The 12,551-nt window shown below is 34.1% G+C and overlaps 1 protein-coding gene across 1 annotated transcript; it reads left to right on the top strand.

Annotated features, from left to right (window-relative positions):
- The first annotated feature begins 181 nt into the window (after window positions 1–181).
- Window positions 182–12,383, top strand: LOC105348079 (nucleolar protein 14). The gene is made up of 23 exons (XM_034473943.2): window positions 182–262; window positions 2,052–2,311; window positions 2,400–2,534; window positions 2,899–3,034; window positions 3,696–3,826; window positions 4,012–4,110; window positions 4,274–4,357; window positions 4,493–4,561; window positions 4,656–4,747; window positions 4,939–5,180; window positions 5,380–5,498; window positions 5,608–5,662; window positions 5,933–6,063; window positions 6,442–6,666; window positions 7,326–7,427; window positions 7,681–7,743; window positions 9,150–9,240; window positions 9,443–9,515; window positions 10,312–10,395; window positions 10,499–10,643; window positions 11,288–11,409; window positions 11,525–11,683; window positions 11,960–12,383. The coding sequence occupies exons 2-23, from the start codon at window positions 2,132–2,134 to the stop codon at window positions 12,066–12,068; spliced, it is 2,646 nt and encodes an 881-aa protein (XP_034329834.2). The 5' UTR covers window positions 182–262; window positions 2,052–2,131; the 3' UTR covers window positions 12,069–12,383.
- The last annotated feature ends 168 nt before the right edge of the window (window positions 12,384–12,551 follow it).

Raw genomic sequence — 12,551 nt, 5'->3', positions numbered from 1 at the left:
CGGGCTTCTGAGGCAAATCTGAACAGAAATGTGACCGAAAGGTCTTTATATATGCTTACGGAACTCTTACCCACTTTACAAATTAGTTTGCATTTTAACCATATTTTAAACATTGATCCGTTGAAAACACTTTGCATATTTTTTCTTCTTTAAGAAGGTGGAGGAGGCCCTGGGGATTGGGGGAGGGGGGGGTGTCCACGACAAATACAAGAACAAGTTACCACAACTGACAAAATGGCGGCTTCCATACACATGTGAGAAGGTACTGTTTTGTTTTCCGTTGATCTCTGTGAATTTAAGCGTTTTGCCGTGATTAGAATTTGATTGGATGTTATGATATACTTATTTACATTTTAAGTGGGTAGATATTTTGTTCCATTACTGTACAGCATAGCCTTCATCCACTTTTCTTCACAAGTAAGCATAGGGCTATATTTTTGTAACAAGGACAGATGTAGACCATCTGGGGTTTGAACCCAGGTCCTCTGGCATACAAATTAAGCACTCTACCAATCAAGATTAGTTACAAACCCTCTATAGCCAAAGATTGCTGGAATGCAAAAGTGCAGGAATAAAAAAGTAAAGAGTCTGAGGAATGAAGCCGTGATCAGGTTGGGCACCAACCCCCGTTTGGTAGTTGGAGTCCCATTTGGTGGTTAAATGCCAAAAATGTGTGGAAAAATCGACACATAAAATTTTTTAAACGAATGTTTAATCATGAAGTAAACATGTCGGAGTACTTACCCCGGTAATAAACGTGATGCGCCTTTTCTCCAGAAAAACGTTATCTGAGTTGAATGAAAAATGAGTCCCATTTGGTAGGTAAAATAGGTATACCATTTAGGCATTTAACCACCAAATGGGACTCCAACCACCAAACGGGGGTGGGTGTCCAACCTGATGATATATTTTGAATAAAATCAATTTTTTTTTTAAGAAAGAAACTCTTATAGTTTGTCCCAAGATATTTTTGCTGAATATTTGGACGATTTTTAGTAAAATACACATACCTTTGAAAGAAGTGCAATTGATATCGATGAAAGGGAAAATTTCCAAGATAATTTCATTCACACATTATCATTTTTCCCTCATAAAAATTCACAGGAATGAAAACAATATTCCTACGGAGATTCATAATGGGGAATGTTGACATCTTTTCTCCATTCGGAAGTCACTCGGAATAACTCGCACAATTTTTTAACATTATCATTGGGGCTTAATTATAGCTGATGCAATGCAAAATCCCCGTAGACATTCCATTTTTAGCCGTGTATTGAAACCTGACAAGCTTGAGAGGGCGTTTCAAAAGGGAAATCTTGGGATTTTTTCAATCTTTTGAATGAACATCGTCTGAATCAAGAGGTATTTATAAATATCGAATAATCTAAGAAAATATGCAGCAAAAATATCTTAGGACAGACACTAAGCAACTTTTGAATGCATTTCATTTCGACCTTTGTTTTTAACACCTGAGCGCAAATATTGACACATAGAGTTTTTTAAACAAAGGTACATATGTAAAATAACAATGCCATGGTGGTAAACATGATGCACTTTTTCTTCTGGAAGACTTAATCCAAGAAGATTTTAAAAAAGAGTCCCGTTCGATAGATAAAAAAAGTATATCATTCATCCACAAAATTGGAGTTAAACCACTAAACATGGGTTGGTCTCCAACATGACTTAGACTCTACCACATTTTGATTCAGTAAATCTTATTTATTTTACTAAATTTGACCCGTAGCTTCACACACTGCTTATCAAGATTTTTTGGGATGAGTCTGGCCCCCCACTTTCAAAAACGATGCTACATGCCTGTATAGGACATTTACCACTGTTTACGAAATGGCCTACATCGTCACACCGTATTGTTGACATTTACATAACCAAGCTTTAAGATTAAACTGGAGTCTATTATTTTAATATAGTAGTATAGATATAAAGTTCATATCTTTGAATAAGTCTGTATGGTTTATAAAGATGGCCGAAACATGCATAAATAAGTTCAGCAGAATCATTCACAAAGTTTATTTGTAAAGATGTTTTTTCAGAGACCATTGCCAGACGACCTCTAGTATTCATCCGTAGAAATATATAAGAATTGAGATTGATATTTTAAAAGAGGATAAATATGGCCAAAAAGAAGAAAAATCTTGCGGATAAAACAAGGAATAAAAAGCGAGATCCAGAAAAGAAAGTAAACCCATTTGAGATCAAGATAAATCGACAGAAACAGAAAGTAATGGGCCGTAAAGTATCCAAGCATGACAGAGGGATGCCAGGGCTATCAAGATCTAAAGGAATCCAAAAGGTTAGCTAGATTCTTGTGTACAAACTGTTTGTTGAACATCACGGTGTACCCAGTTGAATTGACAATATTTTCTTTCTGTCATATTTAGAGAAAAGCCACATTACTTCAGGAATATAACCAAAGGTTCAAAAGCAATAAATTTATTGACAAAAGGTTTGGTGAGAATGACACATCACTCAGTGTAGAGGAGAAAATGATGAAGAGATTTGCCATGGAAAGAGCAGTAAGTTTAGATTGATTTTGAACATAGAGAGTTAGACTTCAAAACTCCAATGACAATACATGTACCGGTACTATAATATTTTCACAGTAATGCTCATACAGAGAACACCTGATTCCCCAGGCAGAATTTTAGGCTTTAAAATATGTACATGTATCAAATATGCATCATCGTTTATTCCTAAATTGTCAGATAAAGATTTATCTTCTAGATTCCAACAATTAGTTTTTGCGCAGAGTAATACAAATAACAAATGAACAGTAAAATATATGGATATCTTTATCCACAGGTGTACTTGTAGATAATACATTGTACTTGGTTTATGGTAATACATTTGTATGACACTGATTTCAAATTTATTTCTCAGAAGGAGAAAACAAACAAGTTCAGCCTGAATGAAGACGAGGATGATCTGACCCACTTTGGCCAGTCTCTTTCCTCCATTGAGAAGTTTGAGGAGCCACTCGTCAGTGAAGATGAAGAAGATGGTGGCAGGATTGATGGTCAGTCATATTATGTAATTTATTTTTTTTTTTTGGCCTCCAAAAATTTTGAGTGTGGCAAAATGTCTTTGTTTCAACTGTCTTCCAGTTCTGTTTGTTAAAACTTGGATAATTGGTTCAAACTTTTGAACTGTGCCAGGATTTTCTTTATGTCAGGCATGCATATTCAATAATTAATGCCCTAATCTAGGGCCATCTCTTTGTCTGTTCTTCCACTATTGATTAATAATATCTATAATAACCTCCAGAACTGATCGGGATCAACAATTGCCCTTTCTCCCCTTTGAAAGATGCATTAATGTAGCCCTCTCTGATTTTTTTTAATCTGATGTTTTCTGGAGAGGGCAGCCCTCTCCCCTCCCCCTACCATTCCCTAAAAAATAATTGTGAGAGGGCTACATTCTTTAAAAGACCTTAACTTTTTTTATGTTTATTACTTTTAAAAGATGTACATATATATCAAGAAACTATTGTTCACTTCTTAACTTTGACAGACTAAGGGGACATTTACCCAGTACGTTTAACAAGCAATGTACTTTTTTCTGTAAACAAGTCTAGTATACAAAAGGTGCTAATGCAATTAGCTCTCTGAGGGAGACAACTCTGTATAAACCTTAAAATGACACATATCACTAACAATTGTTGTGCTTGTTGCTTTCAGCTGATATGGTGGCAAAGGAACACTTTGGTGGCTTTATGACAAACAGTAACCATGAAGAGTTAGGTGGACAGAAACAAAAGAGCTGGAAAGAGAGAATGGAAGAAATAATTGCCAAGTCAAAAAAGGAAAAGGTTGGTAAATGTACATGTATTCATTCATTTGTTTGCTGATTTCCTGAACTTTCTCTGAGAGGGAGTCTCTGATTGTTTTTTTTTTATTTCAAATTGTTGATTCTTTGTTTGCTGATTTCCTGAATTTCCCCAGGAGGGTGTATCTGATTGGTTTTTTTTCTTCAAATTGTTGACTCTTATTTCAGTATGAACGTCAAGCAGAGAAAGAGAAAACAAGGGAACTAACAGAAAAGTTGGATGCTGAATGGAAAGATGTTATGAAGCTCATGTCTGGATCAGACAAGGTTTGTATTAACAACACCAACAAAATGAATTACTGACAGAACATAAAGCCGATTGTTTATATGTTTGTACAGTGTATATATTGCTGCATGTGATGAATTATGATGAGTATCAAGTTAATTTTATAGTTAAGAATGTTTAAATTTAATGTTCTTAATATTACAGAGAGGCCCTGAGGATAATTTCCCAAGTAAAGCAGACGATTTTGACATTGCAGTGAGGGAACTCAAGTTTGAAATGAAGGGCAAGGTGAGATGATGATTTCCAACTGATGTCTTTAAACTTTAATATTCAGCAGAAAACATTGATAAAATCCAGTGTACAGGTATGTGAATTCCAAGAACCATTCATTAATATAGTCCTTTTTTGAATATATTTATGCAGGCCACAGACAAACTGAAATCTGAGGAAGAACTGGCAAAGGAAGAGAAAGAAAGACTTGACAAACTTGAGGTAAATTACCCTAATATATAAATTATTAAGTGATGTGATGTGTTGGCATTTTAATTCCACTTTCATTGTTAACATTATTCTAATTTTTGTGAAGGCTGACCGTCACAGAAGAATGAAGGGAATAGCAGTTGAAGAGGAGGAAGAAAAGAAGAGGGTTCATTTCTCTGCTGATGATCTCAATGACAAGTAAGACATTGCTATTTGTAACAAACATAGACTTCATTTCTAATGATGAACAGGATTATGTAATATTAAAAATATGTTAAGAATATGAATAAATATCAAATGAAATATAATCAATATACAATATTTTTATCTTTTTATTCAGTTGTTTGGTGAAGTGATGCATACAACTTAGTTATTTAATTTTTTTGCAGCTTTTCTGTGGATATTCAACCTCGATTCCATGCAGTGTTCAAAGACGGAAAAATGAAGATGAATGGAGATGAGAGTGAAGATGAAAATGATGAAGAAGAAGAAAGTGAGGATGACGAGGATAAAGAAGATGATGATGGTGATGATGATGATGAAGAAGAGAGTGAAGAGGAGGAAGATGGTGAGGAGAGTGAAAAAGATAAAGATGATGTCGAAGGAAATGACAATGAAGAGGACAATGAAGGTTTGGCAAATTTCACTTAAGGTGGTTTAATTCTAAACATTGAAAGAGGGGTATGGTTGTGGCCATTTAATTAAGACCATATGTACATGTATCTCCATGAGAAGTTTCATAATGTAACCATAAAATGTGCGGATTTTTTCTTTTACTAAGTAATTGTTAATTGCTTAATAATATCATATCTCAAATTTAAAAAAAACAGGTTCTGATGATGATTCTGATGATGACAGTTACAAAGACATTGATTCAGAAAATGAAGGAGATTCGGACAGTGAGAAACCGACAGTAAGCCAACCCAAAAAATCAACACTAGACCTCAAGGTTAATTATGTTTGTCACTGCTGTATTTTCTGAATTTGTCACTGTTGCAATTTGTTATGCATATGTAGTGAATGGAATATTGTTGATTTTACACTTAATCTTGTTGCAGGAAAGGAAGAAAGTCATGGATGAGGCACGGAAGGAGCTTCCTTACACTTTCCCAGGTATTTATTTTATTGCAAATGTTAAAAATAAATTCACTATTTTTATTCAGAGATTATGCTTATCACCCAATTAAATAATTTTAGCTGCATAGTCTTTCATTACTATTTTTATTCAAAGATTATTCTTATCATCCAATTAAATAATTTTAGCTGCATAGTCTTTCATTCATTCATATAAAGTTCATTGTGTCAGCATCAATTTACCAATAGTTTGTAAACTTCAGTCTTTATACCCTTAATATGAATGCTTAAAATCCCTTTGCCTTTCAGCACCCAAAGATTACGATGAGTTGCTGGACTTGTTACAAGAGCACAGCGAGAAAGATCAGCTGACCATTATAACCCGACTCAGGAAATGTCACCACGTCAGCCTGGCAGAGGGAAACAAACAGAAACTAGAGGTATAAATAATATGTAGTAATATCAGAACTACATGTATTTGGAACTTTTCAATGAAAGTTGTTAAAATACTAAGACATAATTTCTGCTGAGTTTAAGCTTGGCTAAATTTTTGTAGCTACATGTCAATGAAGGCATCAGTCCAAATATCAAGCCAAGCTAAATCTCAGCTAAGAAAAAAATAAGACTTAATTATAAAAATACAAAGATCAATTGTAGTAGTCATTATTACATGTATTATCTTTGGAAGAATGAGTCCTACATGAGTATTTCTGTATCTTATTATATACCATGGTGTGAAAAATATGAAGAAAAAAATATGCTAAATTTTGTTGAGGTGTTTTATTTCCTCATACAACTATGTACCTTGTATTGTACAGACCCTGTTCTCCTGCCTGGTCCAGTACTTTGCTGACCTTGCCCTACAACAGCCCCCACAGCTCCAGCTGATGGACAAGCTGGTGCCCCACCTGTACGAGCTGTGTCAGGGGTCCCAGGTGTCCGCCGCCCAGGTGTTAGTGGACCAGATCACGGAGAGGCAGCAGGAGTTCCAGGCCATCTGTGATAGTAGGAAAGGGAGAGGACTCTATCCTGCCCTAGATACTGTAAGGAACAGCACACATTATTATGTATTACAGTGTACTATCGCCAGCAAATACTGTGGAATCATTAGAATTCCTGGTGGCTCAATTTTTGTAGTATTCGTGGGTAGCCCTTCCCCACGAATTTACATCCTCAACAAAAAAAATTTAGAAAGAGTGTTCTTTTTTACTAAAAGTGAAAACTGACGCACCCATGAAATTAAATCTCCATGAATAAGTAAAAAACCCACTATCCGCGAAAATTGGCCCCCACGAATTTAGATGATTCCACAGTTTAGGATCTGTCATGATTTGCAATGGTACATGATTTTTTTTTCCGATGAGTTCTGTGGGTTTTTTATCAATGAGGAAGGGAAACACACAGTGAGTTGGAAAAAATACATATATCGGTACAATTACATATTGAAGGACATTCTTTTCTTTTTCACATGTTTGAACAACCTGTTTTGTGCTATCCCTATTTATAGGCTTGGGTAGTAAAGACATTTCAGCAATTTTTCTTGACTCTTGATGATGTCATTGTATAGTATAATATCAAAAATTTACTACATGGGTGATCCACAGTATATTGTGGCAAACATGATTGACAGGAAAAGAATGTGATTGTCCACTGCAGAATGATTGACTTGTGTCTTACAAAATGATATCTTATTTCCTTACAGTTGATGCTTTTGAAACTAGTTGCCATATTATTTCCTACTTCTGATTTCCGCCATGCAGTCACTACTCCAGCTATCATCTTCATTGCTCAGATGCTGGCAGAGGTAACTACTCTATAAATACCAATACCAAGTATTTGCTACTCTGAACTTAGTTAACTACATCAGATCTACTGTGTACATAAACATTGTGGTACAAATTTTTTTTTCTGCTATCCTACATTACATGTAAATGGAGTTCAGTTAATCTCAATTAAAATTGTACAGAAAATAATTAATACTGTAACATCCACTTAATAGTTCATAATGATTTACATGTACTTTGATTTTTTACAAGAATGCACTTTTACTTTATTAGACCTCCGTTAAACATGAGCGGGATGTGGCAGTCGGTCTCTTCCTCTGTACGCTGGTGCTGGAAGTAAGAAGTGCTCATTTTATCTTGTTGAAAACGTACAAATTATCTGTAAAGCATTTTCATGTTTTGAAATACTGTATACAGGGTTATTTTCGCCCCGTGTAATTTTCGCCCTTCTACTCTTGCAAACAGTTTCGCCCCGTCTTGAATTCGCCCAGACACAGTTGTGTTTTAAGGTAGTCCTATACTTGGCACTAAATGGGCTCAATCATTAAACGCTTAGCTTTAAATGATAGATATACATTTTAGCAATACATATACAAAAGAAAATATGCATGTTTACATGCTAGTTTGTTTGTTATCACCTCTCAGACGGGTGTACCCCCTTGCGAAAATTATTGACAATTACGAAATTTGTCAGACGTCCGTTTTTCCTAAAAATAATAACCAATTTTGGGAAAATTAGAACTGAACATACAAAATAGAGTATAAATATTTATTTAAGCCATATCACATCAATAATTTTGCGCAAATTTTTGTAAGTAAGTACGCTTTATGGACCTGATGTATCAAAATAGAACACAAAAAATGCAATGCTAGTATTGCGTTTGGTAATTTTTTTTTACTATTTTATGGACTCAAACTTAAATTCATGGTGTTTATTCTATAGATCAACATCTTAAAAAAAAGATTTGGTAAAGTTAATTATATGTTGATGGATTACTTTTCAAGCTATAAGCTCTAAACCAAGTAGACCCTGACGAAAAAATCCATAAAAATCACATTTTGCTACAGTTTTCTGCCTAGATCTGTCAACAATGTTAGATATCATTTAAACATTAATTAATTGACGATTGAATAAATTCGAAATAGCTTCTGTCTATAGATTTAAACCGGTTTTGGTAAAAGAAAAAGAAAATTTCGGGGGGGGGGGGGGGGGGGGGGGGGGCATCTAAACAAAGAAGATTTAAGCATACCTGAGATCCTGGTTAATCAGACACTTCGTTTTTCATTTTACTTTAACAGAATCGAGTTTCTCAACATTAATCATTTCTATCTCTCATAGAATACATGTATTACCGTTCTAATTGCTTATTATTGCCATTGTTTACAACAGCGATGTAGAGCAAAATCAATACCGGGTATCTAAAACGCTTTGTAAAAGTGGAACCAATATTGTAAAATCCGTATTATGACGCAGTGCGATACTTGGACTACTTTAAGAGAGATAGTTTGAGACATCGTAATTCGCCCAGTCTTAAATTTGCACCTGTTACCAAATAGGGCGAAAGGGGCAAAATTAAAACAGAGGCGAATATTTCCCTGTATACAATTCATGTAAACAGAATGCTTTATGTATATCTTACTATACATTTACGCTCAAAAATTATAAAGTCATTTTCATCATTTTGTAAAAAATATCTATCAAAGTATTCAATTCAACCAATTTCTTTTTCTGTACTTTGCAGTATGTGTCATTGTCTAAAAGATTTGTGCCAGAGTGTGTGAATTTTTTACATGGACTTCTGTTCCTGGCATCAAACAAAGACCCCAACAAATGTAAATATATTTATCATTTTATACCATATTGTTATCTTCATTATTTGGAGGGCCTAGTGTTCGTAGATTTTGTAGAGGAAACTTCATTATTACCCCCTCCTAATCCTAATGAACCTGGTACATGTATGACTGTAAACCTGTGCATATATTAGTTATTTTTGGGCTGCCCTGCTTCATATTATATTTGTCAATTGTATTGCAGATGCCTCAGTTATTCCTCCATTTAGGCCAGTCGGAAAATTCAATGACCTTCTGGTGGTTTCAAAGACAAAAAAGTGAGTTGTTATGGCTGTATTTAAAGCTGAACACTGTTCGTAAGAAGGCACTGTCTGCCATATTTCTTTCATTACCACTATCCCTGCATCCCCTATATAAGCCACAGACCAGTGTTTGAAATAACCATCTGCCCATAAATGCATAAAATCCAAAGACCTTGAAAGGAATACATATACCTCACATTGGCCGCAAGTTTCAGGTGTGCAATTAGATGTAACAAAATTGAAGGGTTTGTGATGGTGCTTGCATGTATTTACGAGCCGTGTTCAGCTTCAAGGTAATGGAGGCAGGATACATGTATATGCAATGCCATATATATTTCAAATGCATGTACTTGTACATGTACCTTGACATGGAATTTGTAGGGAATGATAGCTAGTAAATATGATTATCACTTATTACATTTACCTGTAAATATTTTTTCTCAACAGGTGCCATTTTAATAAACTTAAATATTAATTCATTTATAAAGAATTCAAGAGTATATTGTCTATCTACAAAATTTTAACAATACCAAAAATTGCACTTTAACTCATTAGAGTAAGTTATAATTTGGTTTTGTAACATGCTGTGACTGATTCTTTTCTACAACTAATAGCAAAAAATCAAGGGTTTTTTTCAACACTTATTGATTTAAAAAAATAATAAACTGCCCCAACCCAGTTTATGCATGTAAAAATTGGGTACATTGTAGCTATTAAATTCAATACTTAATTACATGTAAATGGTACATGTAATAATAAAAAGGTTTTTTTTATTTGTTTTTAAAATTGTACATGTATATTAATTTTATAGAAAAGCAGATGTCAAGATGTTAAAAATGTCTAAAGTGTTGAATGTGGAAATGGATATAGATGAACTACGAAATGATGACTTCAGGTATGAAATCTTTAATAAATTGTTTGCCAGGCTGTTCATTGTTACAATATTAAGTTCACTCAATCAAGCCTTGGTGTTATTGATGGCAGATTTTCTGTTTTAGGTTATCTGTGATAAAAGGCTGTGTGGCTCTTTTGTCGGAGTTCCAGACTCTGTACCAGGAACTACCCAGCTACAGAGAAATCTTCTCCCCCATCCTAGACATGATGGACAAGTTACCAGTCAATAAATACCCCCTCACACTACAGGTAAATTCTTGTTATACTAGTATCGTAGGCATGATCAACAGAGCCAGCGCTTTCCAAAATTCCCTATACCCGCAACGAAATTTTGGCGAGTGCTTGCTCTGTTGAACTCACCTCCGATAACGCAAAATATGACCATTACCGGTATTTGTTTCAGGTACATTTATATATTCATGTTTGGTTATTGTTTGCTCTGCCATTTATACGTGTATGGCCTGGGCATGTATCGGTAATGTTTGTCAGGTTTTATGCTGCAAATACCTAATTAAATGCAAGGAATTATTATTGGCTTAAATCCTGAGAAGCATTCATCACAGACTTTATTAAAATCTTGCATGTAATTTTCTGACAGACTTGAACTATACACATAAAGAGCTAACTTTTGTCACTTGCTATTTTATATTTTTGTGATACGACACAAAACAACAGAATCAGGAAATTAAGTTCTAATACATGGATTCAACAGTAATTGTCTGTCAGAAAAAGATTAAAGATTTATTTATTTCTTCTTGAAGAAATTGTTTATTTTCATATAACTAATTATAAGATACATAGTTATAATATTGGCAAGAACAGTTCAAATGTGTCATATAATTTTATGAAGTCGAAAACAATATATTTAGTGCATTTTGTGTTCTAATTTGCAGGAATCGATAAAAGATCTTCAGAAAACCTTAAAAGAAAGGAGTAGCAAATCTCGAATGCAAGTCAGTATGCCACATAGTAAACCCAAACCCCTGAAGATGTTTGAACCCAAGATAGAAGAAGTGTAAGTTTCTGTTTGGGGGATGTATAGATCTACTTGTAACAAATCTATATAAATTGTCCCTATAAATAAGGCCCAATTTTGAAATGACCAATAAAATATTGGCTTTGTTATTTAGGTTTGAGGACAGAAAGAAAAAGAAGGCAGCGTCAAAGGAAGAAAATGAGAAAGGGAAAATGAAGCACAAATACAAGAAGGAACTGAAGGGTGCCATTAGAGAGATCAGGAAAGACACGCAGTTCTTGGCTCGAGAGCAGCTCAATGAACAGATGGAAAAGTAAGTCATCAGGGGGAAAATCAATAGCTTAAAAAAGATAAGGTCGTACATCCATACATTGCAGGTCAACAAATGGAAAAGTGGTTTTTAGCGAACACCAAAAAAACCATAAGATGTGATGACTAAAGTCATCTAATTATCATTTATATCCCTAATAAAACTTTAGCGTAAATATTAATTGGAGATTGAGTCACATCAAAACATAACACTTTCAAATTATGCAGAGAGGCATTTTCAATTTCGGAATATTAATGTTCACCTATGCTCATGTTACAGAGATGCAGAGAGAAAAAGAAAAGTCAAAGAACTTTACGGCATGCTGGCTACACAAGAAGGGGATTATAAAGCATCTAAAAGAACTAAAAAGAATAACAACCCATTCTAATGAACCCATCATCAGCTGGATCTGTATTTCCTCTTCATGAATTCTGTTGTTACTGTTATCTATGATGTGAATACAACATGTATGGTTTAATACATATAAAGTGCAATTATTTTTGAAAAGAAAAAAGAAACCCATCACAGTACTTAAAAATATGATAATTGGACATTAGTGTACATAACAATAATCATGTTATTAATTTGCTGTCAAATATTAAAAATACATTTTCCATCATATAATGTTATTTATGGATTTTAAAACTGAAGTAGTGGTACATATATGTTGTTAAAAGCAAATAAATTTCAATCATAAAATGTTGACCAATATTTATGGATTTTGAATCTGAAGTACTGGTACATACATATATATAGTTAAAAGCAAGTCACTGGCAGAACTAAATTTTCATTCATGAAATGTCTATAATCTTGTAAATCGAAGCAAAATCTCTAAGCAAATTTAGGTCGAGATATTATTATTCCAACAGTA

The sequence above is a fragment of the Magallana gigas genome, chromosome 8 (genome assembly GCF_963853765.1).
Source record: "Magallana gigas chromosome 8, xbMagGiga1.1, whole genome shotgun sequence".
In the NCBI taxonomy this organism is placed as follows: Eukaryota; Metazoa; Mollusca; class Bivalvia; order Ostreida; family Ostreidae; genus Magallana; species Magallana gigas.
Note: the sequence above shows the minus strand (reverse complement) of the source record. Positions and strands in the feature narration are given on the sequence as shown.

Excerpts from the sequence above, each read along its gene's own strand:
- LOC105348079 (XM_034473943.2), top strand. The coding sequence starts at position 2,132 with ATGGCCAAAAAGAAGAAAAATCTTGCGGATAAAACAAGGAATAAAAAG. Across the intron at positions 7,744-9,149 it reads TCTGTACGCTGGTGCTGGAA|TATGTGTCATTGTCTAAAAG; the intron begins GTAAGAAGTGCT and ends TGTACTTTGCAG. Across the intron at positions 10,396-10,498 it reads CTACGAAATGATGACTTCAG|GTTATCTGTGATAAAAGGCT; the intron begins GTATGAAATCTT and ends TTTCTGTTTTAG.